Here is a 16,416-nt window from a genome sequence, read left to right on the forward strand (position 1 = left end):
TATATATATATGTGTATATGTGTGTGTATATATATATAGCAAAATATATGTAACAAAATTATTTTTATGTTTATTGGGTTACAAGAATTGTACATTTAAACATTTGTCACTCAGTGTTATAATGTTCAATATTTACCAACCCAAAAAATAAATAACTGGTAATAACTGGTTTTATTCCAGTGAAAGAACTGGTTAATGTGTCAACTAGTCACAACAATATAATAATTGATCTAATAATGATCAATAATTTTTTATCTGAATGATGTTCTAATTATAATCAATAATTCATTGGAATGATGATCTAATTATAATCAATAGTAATCGATCTGAATGATGATCTAATCAATAATAATTGATCTGAATGATGACGTGTTGAGGACTTCAAAGCGCCGCCCGTGTTCGCGCCAGACCGTTGCCTGGCTACGGGTGACGTCACGGCCCCTGAAACCAGGCTGGAACGCCCCTCTTTCAAAAATCGGAGCTGCGCGCTGATTGGCTGCGCGGCGCCGCGTGACCAACGGTCGCGGGAAGTCCTCTGCCACGCGCGTGACGGTAGAAAGAGTCAGACCGAGGCGAGCTTTAGTAAACACGTTGTTTACCAACACGTTGTTTACTAAACAATATTTACCGAACACTGTTCGGTTTATTAGAGGAAGAACCAGTTTCTGACCGGAGAAACTCCCAGCTGAGACCGGAGACAGAGACCGGACCCGCCAGACCCGCCAGACCCGAGACTAGAGGGGCCAGACTACCGGAGACCAGCCTAGAGGGCCGCAGGAGGACCAGGACCCGGACACACCGGGACCAGGACTAGAACCAGGACCAGGACTAGAACCAGGACCACAGAGACCAGGACTAGAACCCGGACCACAGAGACCAGGACTAGAACCAGGACCACAGAGACCAGGACTAGAACCCGGACCCGGACCCGGAGCCGTGTTGGTGGAGAATAACCTCCTTTATCTGGATGTTATCGGACCTTTCAGACTGATTCTCTGGAGGATTAGAGTCCTTAAAGTTTATTAACGTTTAAGGTGGTAAGAAGCGGACCGGGTTTCACCGGGTCTAACCGAGCCGTACCGGGTCTATAACCGAGCCGTAGCGGTCTAACCGGGTCTAACCGGGTCTAACCGGGTGACTCCCGTCCCCCCCCCCGGGTAGATCCTGATCAGCCTGATCATGTCCGGCCTCCCCCGGACCGGGTCCCCTCTCAGCCTCCAGATCCGCCAGAAGCTCCGGTTCGCCTCCAGCGACGGAGAGGACGAGCCCCCGGAGGAGGGCAACACCAGCACCGGGGCCGAGTCCGGCTTCACGGAGATGGACTCCCCGGTGCCGCTCCGCCGGGCCCCCGGGGGGCCGCGGGTCCTGGACCGGTCCGGGGACGACGACGTGGAGCTGTGGGACGAGGACAGCTTCGGGTCCCCGACCCTCCGGTCCCCGTCCCTCCGGTCCCCGTCCCTCCTCCGGTCCCCGACCCTCCGGTCCCCGACCCTCCGGTCCCCCAGCAGCGTGATCTTCAACAGCTGCTCCCCGTCCCCCAGGAAGGCGTCCCGGCTGTTCGGGGGCTCCCCGGACCGGTCCTCCGGCCCGGAGGACGGGGAGGGATCCAGCTCCCCGATCCCGGACTGCCCCGATACTCCTCCACACAAAACCTTCAGGAAGCTGCGACTGTTCGACACCCCGCACACACCCAAGGTATTCATTCATTCATTCATTCATTCATTCATTCATTCATTCATTCATTTATTTATTTATTTATTTATTTATTTATTTATTTATTTATTTATTTATTCATTCATTCATTCATTCATTCATTCATTATATCAATGTTTAAAGTTGCATTAGTGTCATAAAACGTAATAAAGTTGCATGTTTGCATAATTTAAACTTCTGATGATCAGATCTTAGAAAACAACATGTTATTATTCATTAAAAGTCTTAAAGTGTCTTTATGTTGTTATTATGTTTATGCTAACATTCATTTGGCTGCATTTGCTTTGTTTTATGTGTTGAATTTGTTAGAAAATCTGCAAAAAATGAGCTCAAACAAACAAATGAGGTCAAAGTTTTTGAATCCCAGAGTTTTTCTGACCCACTTTCCTGTAACTGTCCTGTTGCATAATGTCCCAGTGGGGCAGGTTACTGGTTACTGGTTACTGGTTACTGGTTACTGGTTCATGGTTAATGGTTACTGGTTAATGGGTCGGTGTGTCTGGGCATGTTGCTTTTCTTTAAAGCACCATATTTAAAACTTACATGTTACATAATTCTTTAATTGAGAGTATGACTAATGTTTTTAAATCTCACTGTATGAAGTCGATGTCTTGTGTTTTAAATGTTTCCTCTCTGTTGGGTAACATCTAAATCTTTCCCTCCTCCTCTCGTTTTAAATCTTTCCCTTCTCTCATTTTAAATCTTTTCCTCCTCCTCTCCCAGAGTCTGCTGTCCAGGGCCCGGGGCTCCGGGGGCCCCGGCTCCTCCAGCAGGAGAGTGGCCCTCTTCAAGACCGTGGAGGCTTCAGGGAAGTCGACCAGCGACAGCAGCAGGAGGCAGCAGACTCCTCTGGTGAACTTTAACCCCTTCACCCCCGACTCCCTCCTCATCCAGTCAGCCACCCAGCAGAGGAACCGCAAGAGAGCGCACTGGAACGAGTACGTTACTGTCTTCAAACAAACCTGTACACGGATATTAGCTCACAGAAAGTCTTCACAAAAAGTCTTCACAAAAAGTCTCTCCACTAAAAGTCTCTTCACAGAAAGTCTCTTCACAAAAAGTCTCTTCACAAAAAGTCTCTCCACTAAAAGTCTCTTCACAGAAAGTCTCTTCACAAAAAGTCTCTTCACAAAAAGTCTCTTCACTAAAAGTCTCTTCACTAAAAGTCTCTCCACAAAAAGTCTCTTCACAAAAAGTCTCTTCACAAAAAGTCTTCACTAAAAGTCTCTTCACTAAAAGTCTCTTCACTAAAAGTCTCTTCACAAAAAGTCTTCACAAAAAGTATCTTCACTAAAAGTCTCTCCACAAAAAGTCTCTTCACTAAAAGTCTCTCCACAAAAAGTCTCTTCACAAAAAGTCTCTCCACAAAAAGTCTCTTCACAAAAAGTCTTCACAAAAAGTCTCTTCACAGAAAGTCTCTTCACAAAAAGTCTCTCCACAGAAAGTCTCTTCACAAAAAGTCTCTTCACAAAAACCTGAACTCTGTAAACTACATACTCTCTCCAGCTGATTTTTCTTCAGAGTATAATAATAACCTTTATCATGTAGTTTAGAGAGTATAATAATAACCTTTATCATGTAGTTTAGAGAGTATAATAATAACCTTTATCATGTAGTTTACAGAGTATAATAATAACCTTTATCATGTAGTTTACAGAGTATAATAATAACCTTTATCATGTAGTTTGGAGTATAATAATAACCTTTATCATGTAGTTTACAGAGTATAATAATAACCTTTATCATGTAGTTTATAGAGTATAATAATAACCTTTATCATGTAGTTTAGAGAGTATAATAATAACCTTTATCATGTAGTTTAGAGAGTATAATAATAACCTTTATCATGTAGTTTACAGAGTATAATAATAACCTTTATCATGTAGTTTACAGAGTATAATAATAACCTTTATCATGTAGTTTACAGAGTATAATAATAACCTTTATCATGTAGTTTACAGAGTATAATAATAACCTTTATCATGTAGTTTGGAGTATAATAATAACCTTTATCATGTAGTTTACAGAGTATAATAATAACCTTTATCATGTAGTTTATAGAGTATAATAATAACCTTTATCATGTAGTTTACAGAGTATAATAATAACCTTTATCATGTAGTTTAGATAGTATAATAATAACCTTTATCATGTAGTTTACAGAGTATAATAATAACCTTTATCATGTAGTTTGGAGTATAATAATAACCTTTATCATGTAGTTTACAGAGTATAATAATAACCTTTATCATGTAGTTTACAGAGTATAATAATAACCTTTATCATGTAGTTTAGAGAGTATAATAATAACCTTTATCATGTAGTTTACAGAGTATAATAATAACCTTTATCATGTAGTTTAGATAGTATAATAATAACCTTTATCATGTAGTTTAGAGTATAATAATAACCTTTATCATGTAGTTTACAGAGTATAATAATAACCTTTATCATGTAGTTTGGAGTATAATAATAACCTTTATCATGTAGTTTACAGAGTATAATAATAACCTTTATCATGTAGTTTATAGAGTATAATAATAACCTTTATCATGTAGTTTACAGAGTATAATAATAACCTTTATCATGTAGTTTAGATAGTATAATAATAACCTTTATCATGTAGTTTACAGAGTATAATAATAACCTTTATCATGTAGTTTGGAGTATAATAATAACCTTTATCATGTAGTTTACAGAGTATAATAATAACCTTTATCATGTAGTTTAGATAGTATAATAATAACCTTTATCATGTAGTTTAGAGAGTATAATAATAACCTTTATCATGTAGTTTACAGAGTATAATAATAACCTTTATCATGTAGTTTAGATAGTATAATAATAACCTTTATCATGTAGTTTAGAGTATAATAATAACCTTTATCATGTAGTTTATAGAGTATAATAATAACCTTTATCATGTAGTTTAGAGTATAATAATAACCTTTATCATGTAGTTTAGATAGTATAATAATAACCTTTATCATGTAGTTTACAGAGTATAATAATAACCTTTATCATGTAGTTTAGATAGTATAATAATAACCTTTATCATGTAGTTTAGATAGTATAATAATAACATTTATCATGTAGTTTACAGAGTATAATAATAACCTTTATCATGTAGTTTAGATAGTATAATAATAACCTTTATCATGTAGTTTAGAGTATAATAATAACCTTTATCATGTAGTTTACAGAGTATAATAATAACCTTTATCATGTAGTTTACAGAGTATAATAATAACCTTTATCATGTAGTTTAGATAGTATAATAATAACCTTTATCATGTAGTTTACAGAGTATAATAATAACCTTTATCATGTAGTTTAGATAGTATAATAATAACCTTTATCATGTAGTTTACAGAGTATAATAATAACCTTTATCATGTAGTTTACAGAGTATAATAATAACCTTTATCATGTAGTTTACAGAGTATAATAATAACATTTATCATGTAGTTTACAGAGTATAATAATAACCTTTATCATGTAGTTTAGAGTATAATAATAACCTTTATCATGTAGTTTAGATAGTATAATAATAACCTTTATCATGTAGTTTAGAGTATAATAATAACCTTTATCATGTAGTTTAGATAGTATAATAATAACCTTTATCATGTAGTTTAGATAGTATAATAATAACCTTTATCATGTAGTTTAGATAGTATAATAATAACCTTTATCATGTAGTTTACAGAGTATAATAATAACCTTTATCATGTAGTTTAGAGTATAATAATAACCTTTATCATGTAGTTTAGATAGTATAATAATAACCTTTATCATGTAGTTTACAGAGTATAATAATAACCTTTATCATGTAGTTTAGATAGTATAATAATAACCTTTATCATGTAGTTTAGATAGTATAATAATAACCTTTATCATGTAGTTTAGATAGTATAATAATAACCTTTATCATGTAGTTTAGATAGTATAATAATAACCTTTATCATGTAGTTTAGATAGTATAATAATAACCTTTATCATGTAGTTTAGATAGTATAATAATAACCTTTATCATGTAGTTTAGATAGTATAATAATAACCTTTATCATGTAGTTTAGATAGTATAATAATAACCTTTATCATGTAGTTTAGATAGTATAATAATAACCCGGACCTCCTGGTCCCCGGGCCTCCTGGTCCCCGGACCTCCTGGTCCCCGGACCTCCTGGTCCCTGGTCCCTGGACCTCCTGGTCCCTGGACCTCCTGGTCCCAGGGCCTCCTGGTCCCGGGGCCTCCTGGTCCCCGGACCTCCTGGTCCCAGGGCCTCCTGGTCCCCGGGCCTCCTGGTCCCTGGTGAACCATGTGCTGGTGCTGCCCCTGCTGGACTGAATGCTGACTAACAGCCTGTATTGTTTCAGCTCGTGTGGAGAAGACATGGAGGCCAGTGACGGAGAAGGAGAGGAGGAGGTCCTGCCTCCTTCCAAGGTAACTCATTCTCTTTTAAATGTGTTGCAATGATTACACATGGTGGTCTGCATATTCACAGTTAGAAATATAGTTTGTTTATTTATATTTATGGATGTGGACGTGTTACAATTTGCAGGAAGTTTAATCTCAAACTTTGTTTTAGAGCTGAAACTTTTGCGGGACTGATTTATCTGTTGGTGTTTGTCTGTTTTTCATTAGTTGAATGTCCATAAAGTCTTTAAATTATCACAAAATAAAACAATAATAGAAGAATATCCTCAAGCTCAAGACAAACTTTACAAATCATTGTTTTTATTCAGCAATCTGAAACCCAAAGATATTTAATTTAGTTCATTATAAGACATTTATTCACTTAGAATAATATTCAGCAGTTAGTGTATTGCATATTCTGATTTCAATACAGTTTAGTTTATCGTGCAGCCCTAAATCCTATATATGTATTTATTTTTATTAAACAGTCAGAGATATGACATTAATAATTAATAATAATTATTATTAATTATATAATTATTATGATATAATTAATAAATAACACATTAATAAATCTCTTTGATGCAGTTTGTGTAGAAACAAACCTCTGTTGTTTATAGTCTAAGTGTCTGCTGTGATGTAAATGTTTCTATATGTTTGTTTGTCCTGTTCTCAGAGGATCACCATGATGGAGAGCAACATGATGTCCAGGTACGCCTCCGAGTTCCTGGAGCTGGAGAAGATCGGCTGTGGAGAGTTTGGCGCCGTGTTCAAGTGTGTAAAGAGACTCGACGGCTGCATTTACGCCATCAAGAGATCCAAGAAGCCTCTGGCCGGATCCGTCGACGAGTAGGTTCACTTTATTATCTACCTGGCTTCAAAACTGGTCAAGACCTCCTTCACCTTAGATCCTCTGAGTCCAGCGTCCAAAGTATCATTTCATACAGGAACGGTTCCTTTTAGTAGATAGAAAAGACGTTGAGTGATGTTTAATTCTCTTTAAAGATGTTTATGTGGAAAGTTTTATTGATCACACAGTAGCAACATTTGGTTCCTATCCATTGTACTTTCTCTGCCAATATGGACGTTAAATAATTATAATGGTCTTTAAAAATGTCTAAATTTAATTTGTTGCAACTCTGTATGAGCCCTTGATTCCTTATTGTAAGTCTTGAACTGAGTTAATTTGAACAATGGTTGAAATACACAAAAAGTTTTATAAAACTGCAAAAACTCTGCAGACATATTTGTTTTTCCAACCATGTTTCAGGTAGAAAAGGAATCAGAAGGTTTTAACATGAAGGAATGTGACCATAAAGACTGTGGTGCCGGTTTATTAAAGGCCCGTTCTCCATATGATCTCCCAGCGTTCCTGAGGAACGTGTCTCTAATAACGGCGTGTGTTCCTCAGACAGAACGCCCTGCGGGAGGTGTACGCCCACGCCGTCCTGGGCCAGCACCCCCACGTGGTGCGCTACTACTCGGCGTGGGCCGAGGACGACCACATGCTGATCCAGAACGAGTACTGCAACGGGGGCACGCTGTCCGACGTGATCTCTGAGAACTACCGGCGGCTCAGCTACCTGACGGAGCTGGAGCTGAAGGACCTGCTGCTGCAGGTCACACGGGGACTCAAGTACATCCACTCCACGACCCTGGTCCACATGGACATCAAGCCCAGTGAGTCCCTGGTCCAGACCAGATCCTCTGGACTAAGTCAGGGTTTATAACGAGAGCTGTTAGCCTGTTAGCACATACACACTGTACTGCTACAGAGCTAGCTGTTAGCCTGTTAGCACATACACACTGTACTGCTACAGAGCTAACTGTTAGCCTGTTAGCACATACACACTGTACTGCTACAGAGCTAGCTGTTAGCCTGTTAGCACATACACACTGTACTGCTACAGAGCTAGCTGTTAGCCTGTTAGCTCATACACACTGTACTGCTACAGAGCTAGCTGTTAGCCTGTTAGCACATACACACTGTACTGCTACAGAGCTAACTGTTAGCCTGTTAGCACATACACACTGTACTGCTACAGAGCTAACTGTTAGCCTGTTAGCACATACACACTGTACTGCTACAGAGCTAACTGTTAGCCTGTTAGCACATACACACTGTACTGCTACAGAGCTAACTGTTAGCCTGTTAGCACATACACACTGTACTGCTACAGAGCTAACTGTCAGCCTGTTAGCACATACACACTGTACTGCTACAGAGCTAACTGTTAGCCTGCTAGCACATACACACTGTACTGCTACAGAGCTAACTGTTAGCCTGTTAGCACATACACACTGTACTGCTACAGAGCTAACTGTTAGCCTGTTAGCACATACACACTGTACTGCTACAGAGCTAACTGTTAGCCTGCTAGCACATACACACTGTACTGCTACAGAGCTAACTGTTAGCCTGTTAGCACATACACCATGTTGGATCAGGTTAATTTAATCTTGGCGGCTAAAATCTTGATCTCTATTAAAACTGGATTAATTGTGCAGCTGTTTATAAGACAACAGGAGTCAGAGTCTAAACACAAACTTGTTCTGGTTAAAAACTAATAAAATGTTTTTGTTCCAGGCAACATCTTTATCTCCAGGAAGTCCGTCGCCAGCTGTGACGAGTGTGACGATGATGAAGGAGTGACCACCAGCGTCGTCTACAAAATAGGTACGCATTTTATTATTTCATTATTTAAAATTAAGGGTTCATACAAACTGTTGAACGTTTGGAAAATGCTCAATTTTCAGTTACAGTTGCAAGAAAAAGTCCATCAACCCTCTGAAATAAACTGGTTTTCTGCATTAATTTGTCATAAAACGTGATCTGATCTTCATCTTAGTCCTGATTATAAACAAACACAACGTGTTTAACCTGACACCACACTAACTATTATAATATTTCATGTTTTTATTGATCCATTAAACATTCAGAGTGACGGTTCACAAAGTTTTTCTTACAACTTTAAATCTACTCACAACTAAAATATACTTTCAGTTTGGTTACTGATGAAAAACACTTTTCTTTTTAATAGAAAGAATGTGCAAATAAAGGTGTCACTTTTTAAAGCTGATATGTATCAATATGTTTACTTTCTGTCAATCATTTTGGATAATTTAATCAAAAAATCAATACAGATTTATTTTTGGTTAGAAACATGTTTGATTTGATTCTACTGCTTGATTTTTCATCGACACATTCATCATATTAACCAACATTTGTCTCCTGACATCTTAAACAAGAATAAAGAACTCGTTGAAACGTCACAAGTTCTAAAATATTATTTATTTGGATAATCTGATATATTTTCAATGATCAAAACGAGTTATTGTCTTGTTTGCTTTGTTATTTATAGCGAGATAATTCATTTGTTGTAGTAAAATAGTTATTTCTGTTGGTAGAAATTAAGTCTAATTTATACCATTAATTTGGACTCGTGCTCCATTTAAACAGATCAAGTGAGGAAGCAAATGTCACTTTTCCACTTTTTATTTTCTATTGTTTTGTGTCCATTGTGTTATTTTTACTGTACTTTATGAATCTACTGTATTGTATTTTTCCATGTCTACTGGATTTACAGATGAGCAAAAAGCTTTTAAAGCTCACAAATAAAACCAGTTTTCTTCATCATCTACCAACGTAGACGATGAAGACGTTGATAGTCGGAAGGTTTTGGTTTTTGTGCCTTGAAAGAGTTTGAATCAGCTTGAACGTGTCTCTAATAAAGCGTGATGAGTCCAGTTTGTGTCTGATATCTTGTATTGTGAGACTTTGTCTCCATCTAATGGGTGTTTCCTGGTTTCCAGGTGATCTGGGTCATGTGACGCGGGTGAACAACCCTCAGGTGGAGGAAGGAGACAGCAGATATCTGGCTAATGAAGTTCTCCAGGAGGTGAGTGATTAAAGCTGCTCCTCCTCCTCTTAATAAACAGATCCAGAGAGGTTTCTGACCTGCTGACCTCTCTGCTCCTCTGCAGGACTACAGTAACCTGCAGAAGGCCGATATCTTCGCTCTGGCCCTGACGGTGGTCAGCGCCTCGGGGGCGGAGCCTCTCCCCACCAACGGAGACAAGTGGCACGAGGTCCGACAGGGGAAACTCCCCGCCGTCCCCCAGCTGCTGTCCGCCGACCTCCTCGCCCTGCTCAAGGTAACCTTCTTAATCTTTTATCTTGTTGTTTATTTATCTTCTCGTTTATTTATCTTCTCGTTTCTTTATCTTCTCGTTTATTTATCTTATTGTTTCTTTATCTTCTTGTTTCTTTATCTTATTGTTTCTGTTGACTAATAACAGCTGGAGGTGTTTTATCTTCTCCTGTCAGTGTGTCTGCATGTTAATAATAATTATATTATTAATATTTATCTTGTTTCTGTGATTAATAACAGCTGTTTTGCCTCCTGTCAGTGTGTCTGCATATTAATAATAATTATATTATTAATCTTTATCTTGTTTCTGTTGATTAATAACAGCTGGAGGTGTTTTATCTTCTGCCTCCTGTCGGTGTGTCTGCATGTTATTAATTATATTATTAATATTTATCGTGTTCCTGTTGACTAATAACAGCTGTTTTGCCTCCTGTCAGTGTGTCTGCATGTTAATATCAGTTTTAGTGTGTTTGGTCTTGTTGGCCACGATGGTCACCAGAGGGTTAATCTGTTACTACATAAGAAATACTAATGACATCAAATCAGTTTTGTTACTAATCTTTGACATATCAAAGACTTTAATCACCACCAAAACCCTCAGCTCCATAATATTTATTCTATGGAAAGTAGAAAATAATTCATTTTCTGTGTTTTTTGGAAGAAATTATGGAAACATTTAAATATATAAACTGGCATATGAAGGGTTAGAATTCTGAAAATTATTTAATGTTTGGTAGTTTTTAACAATTCTGAAGTTGTTTAAGAGAATTATGAAAAAAAATCAGGAAAAAATATTAATGTATGTTGATTTAATAGCAGTTTAAGTGTGCGAGGGTCACCAGAGGGGAGTATGGAGGAGGAGGAGGAGGAGGAGGAGGGCATAAAGGGTTAATAATTATTTTCTACATTTCTTCGTCTTTTAGATGAAGGAACTAAAGAAAATGTTTTACTTGATTCAACTAAATCAGGGGTGGACAACCTTTACTAACTAAAGAGCCACTGTTGGCCAGTGGCTCTTTATCCTTATATTAGGATATTTTTTTATAATCCTTATATTGAGCCTAAAATCCAAAATTAAACAGCCTAATAAGTCTAAATTAGCCTACCAACATTATTAATAGTCATATTGAGCATTTATTAATATGATTTTGAAAACTGGTCTATCTCGGGGAACTCAAAACTAAACTCAAAGTTGGCAAAACTTAAAGGTTAAGGTGCCGGGCCGGAGACTTTAGTAAGCTATGAAGCACATTTTAGTTGACTTAAATGTCAAAACTTTTTTAATATGCTGTAAAAAGGCTATACAAATTTATAATTGAGGAATACAAATAGTCTTTGGTCTACACCATTGATAAATGAACATTTTAATGTAAAAATATGTATATAATTTTTTATGTCTCAGCCACGGGGAGCCCCTGCAGGCGGCCTAAAGAGCCACATGAGGCTCTGGAGCCACAGGTTGAACACCCCTGAACTAAATCCTGTTTGGGTAGAGGATCAATAACTAGTTTTCATTTTATCTCTTTCCCCTGCTGTATAAATATTAATAAAGTTCATTTAATTAAACAGATTTAGCCAAAAATTCAGCATTTATACCAACCAGATCCTGTAAAAAACAAAACGGAAAGAAAACATTTTAAAAAGAGCTTTGAAAATCTTTTAGATAAACTTTAAACCCTTTGAGCCTGAGACAGTTTTAGAGCGTTTCTTTGCTCCTTTGTTAAACTTCCAACCATCGTATTCTGTGTCTCCAGCTGATGATCCATCCTGATCCCAGTCGGAGGCCGTCCACGTCTGAGCTCATCAAACAGCCGGTTCTCCTCACCGCCGCCAGGATGAGCGCCGACCAGCTCCGAGTGGAGCTCAACGCCGAGAAGTTCAAGAACGCCCTGCTGCAGAAGTAACACACTTATATATTATATTATATTATATTATACTATATTATATTATATTATTTTATATATATTTTAGATTTAACCCCTGCTGCTCAGGGAAGATTCTGTGACAATGGACAGGATTTTAAAATGCCTTAAAATGGAACATTTATAGTCTGTTGATACATGGAGTAGTAGAGTTTGTCCAGAAAAGCATATTTTAGGATGTCCAAAAATAACCCCCATAAAAAGTCATACTATAACATACGATTTTTGTTAAATTTTTAAATGCCTAAAAATGCTTATAATGTGTCAGTTATACTCTGTTGATTTATCTGGTAATGTAGTTTGCCCAAAAATAGCAACAAAAACAAACCCACCATATTCTGGGAAAAAGGGTCATAAAGTTTAAGAAATGCTGAAAATTGCCAAATTATGTTTTTGCTACATTTAGTAGTAAAGTTTTTTTTTTTTTTAATGTCGTAAACCCTCCATGTGATGTCCAGAATAACCCTGTCGTTCAGTATTTGGACCATAAAGATCTTGACTGTGAAATGTCCTGAATGGTGGTGTGGTCCTGTTTCTGCTCTCAGGGAGCTGAAGAAGGCCCAGCAGGCCCGAGCTGCAGCCGAGGAGAAGGTTCTGTCCACCGACCGGATCCTGACCCGCTCCACGCTCCAGTCCAACCCCAGAACCTCCAGACTGGTCGGGAAGAAGATGAACCGTTCCGTCAGCCTCACCATCTACTGAGACTTGGACAGGAAGTGAAGGAGCTTTAAACTGAAGGCTCAGAGGAAACTTGAACTCAACACAAACTCTGGTTGAAACGTGGTTCAGCCCTTTCCTCTCCGAAGCTTTCCTCTTTGGGACTCTTTGCTGGAAGGTAGTTTGTAGCTTTAACCTTCCTGAAGTCGTGCTAGGCGTCGGCTCTCTCCTGTCCTTGCACTTCCCGCCGCAGCGAAGCCGCAGTGAAGCTCTCCGCTGTGAACGTCGCTGAGCACCTTACTGCCTGTAGACGCCTGATACGAGGCTCTGGGACGCCACTTCTCTGAGGAACAGAGCACTTTGGAGGCAACACCAGGAACTTTTTGTTTTTGTTGAAAGAAAAGAGAAAAACCTGCTGCTATTGATGTTTGTGTGTTTCAGGGTTCGGCCCATTGCAGACGGATCTTTCTAGAGAAGTCGTGGCTCTTATTCTCAAGTAGCAGGAGTCCGGTTCCACACATTTAATGTTGGTTCTTGTGGTCGGATGGAGAACGGATCATGCCATCTGAGGAGAGTCATCCGTTTAGTTCTAGATCATTCTAAGAAGTGAACTTCCCTGATCTGGTGCTTCCAACCCTGCCTGTAGCATTAGAACAATCATTGTCCTGTTCTCTAGGTTCTCCTGTTCTCGTTGGTTTATTTCTCCATGACGCTCGTCTGTAATTACTGTTGAGAAAAAAGTATTTCTCATCTTTTTGTTCTTGTAACTTCTAACACAAAACAACCTTTCTGTTGTAACCTTGTACATATGTTCTTTTAATAAATCCTTACCAACTCCACTGTTGACTCCACTTACAGGTTACAGTTTATTAAGAGCATTTGGTTAGTCACAATAAAAAACACCATATTATGGGATGTCCAAAAATGACTCCCTCAAACAAAAAGTCATACTGTAGCATGTCGATTTTTGCTAAAAATGGTCTAATTTTAAAATGCTTAAAATGGGTCAATTATATTCTCTTGATATATGTAGTAGTATAGTTTGTGCAGAAAAGACAGAAAAAAACATATTTTGAGTAGTCCAAAAATAACCCTCTACAAAAAAAGTCATACTATAGCATGTCGATTTTTGTAAAAAATTGTCACTTTTTAACACATCTAAAAGTGCTAGAAATGGATTTAACGCCTGAGACTGTAAAATCGAGTGATATCAATAATCTTTCTGTTCTTAGTTTGATAAAGTAACAACATTCTCCAGAGGTGAGGAGCCATGACCCTCATACGACGGTCTGATGAAACATTATGCAGCATTTCTCTGTATTATCACATTTATATTTAGTCATTCAGCAGACACTTTAATCCAAAGCGACTTACAGGAAAAAAGTGAACCAATGAAGGTGAAATTAATATAGTAGGTATAGGTTTATATAGGTCTAGTGGACTAAGAGGCAATCAGGTCTAGAGAGGATCTTTAAGGAGGAGAGTTGTGGTCTGGTCTAGGAGAGAAGGTCTGGTAGAACTGGTAGTGGTTCCTCCAGCGGGGAACAACAAACACAAAGTCTGGATTGTCTTGGACCAACGGGGGGCAGAGCCAGAACCGTTCACTGGAAGAGCTCAGCGTGGTGGAGAGGATCAGGTTCAGGTAGGAGGTCAGGACCAGAGACAGCTCTGGAGACCAGCATTAGAGATCAGGATCAGGTTCAGGTAGGAGGTCAGGACCAGAGACAGCTCTGGAGACCAGCATTAGAGATCTGGATCAGGTTCAGGTAGGTCAGGACCAGAGACAGCTCTGGAGACCAGCATTAGAGATCTGGATCAGGTTCAGGTAGGAGGTCAGGACCAGAGACAGCTCTGGAGACCAGCATTAGAGATCAGGATCAGGTTCAGGTAGGAGGTCAGGACCAGAGACAGCTCTGGAGACCAGCATTAGAGATCAGGATCAGGTTCAGGTAGGAGGTCAGGACCAGAGACAGCTCTGGAGACCAGCATTAGAGATCTGGATCAGGTTCAGGTAGGAGGTCAGGACCAGAGACGGCTCTGGAGACCAGCATTAGAGATCTGGATCAGGTTCAGGTAGGAGGTCAGGACCAGAGAGAGCTCTGGAGACCAGCATTAGAGATCTGGATCAGGTTCAGGTAGGAGGTCAGGACCAGAGACAGCTCTGGAGACCAGCATTAGAGATCTGGATCAGGTTCAGGTAGGAGGTCAGGACGAGAGACGGCTCTGGAGACCAGCATTAGATCTGGATCAGGTTCAGGTAGGAGGTCAGGACCAGAGACAGCTCTGGAGACCAGCATTAGAGATCTGGATCTGATGCTGCAGCAGGTAGAAGTGGAGCTGGAGGAGCAGCGCTGGGACATGGACCTGTTGGCTGGTTGGAGACCAGGACCATGTTCTGGATCATCTGAAGGGTTTGACTGTGCAGCCTGTCAGGAGGGTGTTACAGGAGTCAAGTCTAGAGATGAGGACAGCTTGTGTCAAGAGTTGAGTGTTGAGTTAGATAAGGTCTGATTTTTCTGACCGGGTAACTGAGGCGACATGACTGGAAAAGGTGAGTTGGTGATCAATCATCAGCCCTAAGTTTCTCACCACCTGGTGGGGGCAAGACACAGGGAGTCAATTTAGCCCTGAGGAACCCCAGCACTGAGCCCTGAGGAACCCCTGTGGAGAGGCAATCCAAAGTAGACAACTGTCCATGCCAGGATACTGAATGAGCGTCCTTTGAGGTAGGAATCAAACCAGGACAGAGCCGAGCCAGAGATGCCCATTTCAGAGAGAGTAGAGAGGAGGATGATGGGTAACTGAGTCCAACCAGCTGACAAGTCAAGCAGAATGAGAACTGAGGACTTTGCTGCTGTTCTTGCTTCTTTTAAGGCTTCTGTCACAGACAACAGAGCAGTTTCAGTTGAGTGACCGCTTTTGAAACCAGTTTGATTTGGATCAAGAAGATTGTTCTGTAGGAGGAATTCTGAGAGTTGCTTAGCGACCGCCCGTTCAATAGTTTTAGATAAGAATGGAAGAAGTGAGACAGGACGATAGTTCTCGACTTCAGCAGGGTTGAGAGAGGGTTTCTTGAGAAGAGGTGTTACCTGAGGAGGACAGTGAGGCGTTAATCACATGTGTGACAGCTGGCGTGATGGTTGGGCTAATGGACTGGAGAAGGTTTGTTGGTATAGGGTCCAACGAGCATGTAGTAGGACGGCTACATGTCAACAGTTTGGATACCTCACTCTCAGAGAGGGGTGTAAAGCCAGAAAATGAGGTGCTAGCAGCTGATTCAGTGCCGCCCAGCTGAGATACAGAAAGACAAGTAGTAGGACTTCTACATGTCACAGTATTAGGAGTCGGGTGGGGGTCAGAGAATTGGCTGCTAATTGCTGCAACTTTGCTTGTAAAGAAGGATGCAAATGTGTCTGCAGTGAGGCAGGTAGGAGGAGGAGGAGGAGGAGGAGGAGGAGGAGGAGGCGGAGGGTTGAGTAGTGATTTGAAGGTGGAAAAGAGTTTCCGGGTGTCAGTGACACTGTTGACTTTGTCGTTGTAAAAAGCAGTCTTT

The 16,416-nt window shown here is 39.6% G+C and overlaps 1 protein-coding gene across 1 annotated transcript; it reads left to right on the top strand.

Moving 5' to 3' along the window:
- The first annotated feature begins 1,091 nt into the window (after positions 1–1,091).
- Positions 1,092–13,702, top strand: wee1 (WEE1 G2 checkpoint kinase). Its single transcript, XM_059334272.1, has 10 exons — positions 1,092–1,695; positions 2,437–2,651; positions 6,094–6,160; positions 6,810–6,982; positions 7,545–7,813; positions 8,721–8,810; positions 9,947–10,032; positions 10,118–10,288; positions 12,039–12,184; positions 12,752–13,702. Exons 1-10 carry the CDS (start codon positions 1,180–1,182, stop codon positions 12,906–12,908), a joined length of 1,890 nt encoding a protein of 629 aa, XP_059190255.1. The 5' UTR covers positions 1,092–1,179; the 3' UTR covers positions 12,909–13,702.
- Positions 13,703–16,416: the final 2,714 nt, after the last annotated feature.

This window comes from Centropristis striata, chromosome 6 (genome assembly GCF_030273125.1).
Source record: "Centropristis striata isolate RG_2023a ecotype Rhode Island chromosome 6, C.striata_1.0, whole genome shotgun sequence".
Taxonomy (NCBI): Eukaryota; Metazoa; Chordata; class Actinopteri; order Perciformes; family Serranidae; genus Centropristis; species Centropristis striata.

Excerpts from the sequence above, each read along its gene's own strand:
- wee1 (XM_059334272.1), top strand. The coding sequence starts at position 1,180 with ATGTCCGGCCTCCCCCGGACCGGGTCCCCTCTCAGCCTCCAGATCCGC. Across the intron at positions 6,161-6,809 it reads AGGTCCTGCCTCCTTCCAAG|AGGATCACCATGATGGAGAG; the intron begins GTAACTCATTCT and ends TCCTGTTCTCAG. Across the intron at positions 10,033-10,117 it reads CTAATGAAGTTCTCCAGGAG|GACTACAGTAACCTGCAGAA; the intron begins GTGAGTGATTAA and ends GCTCCTCTGCAG.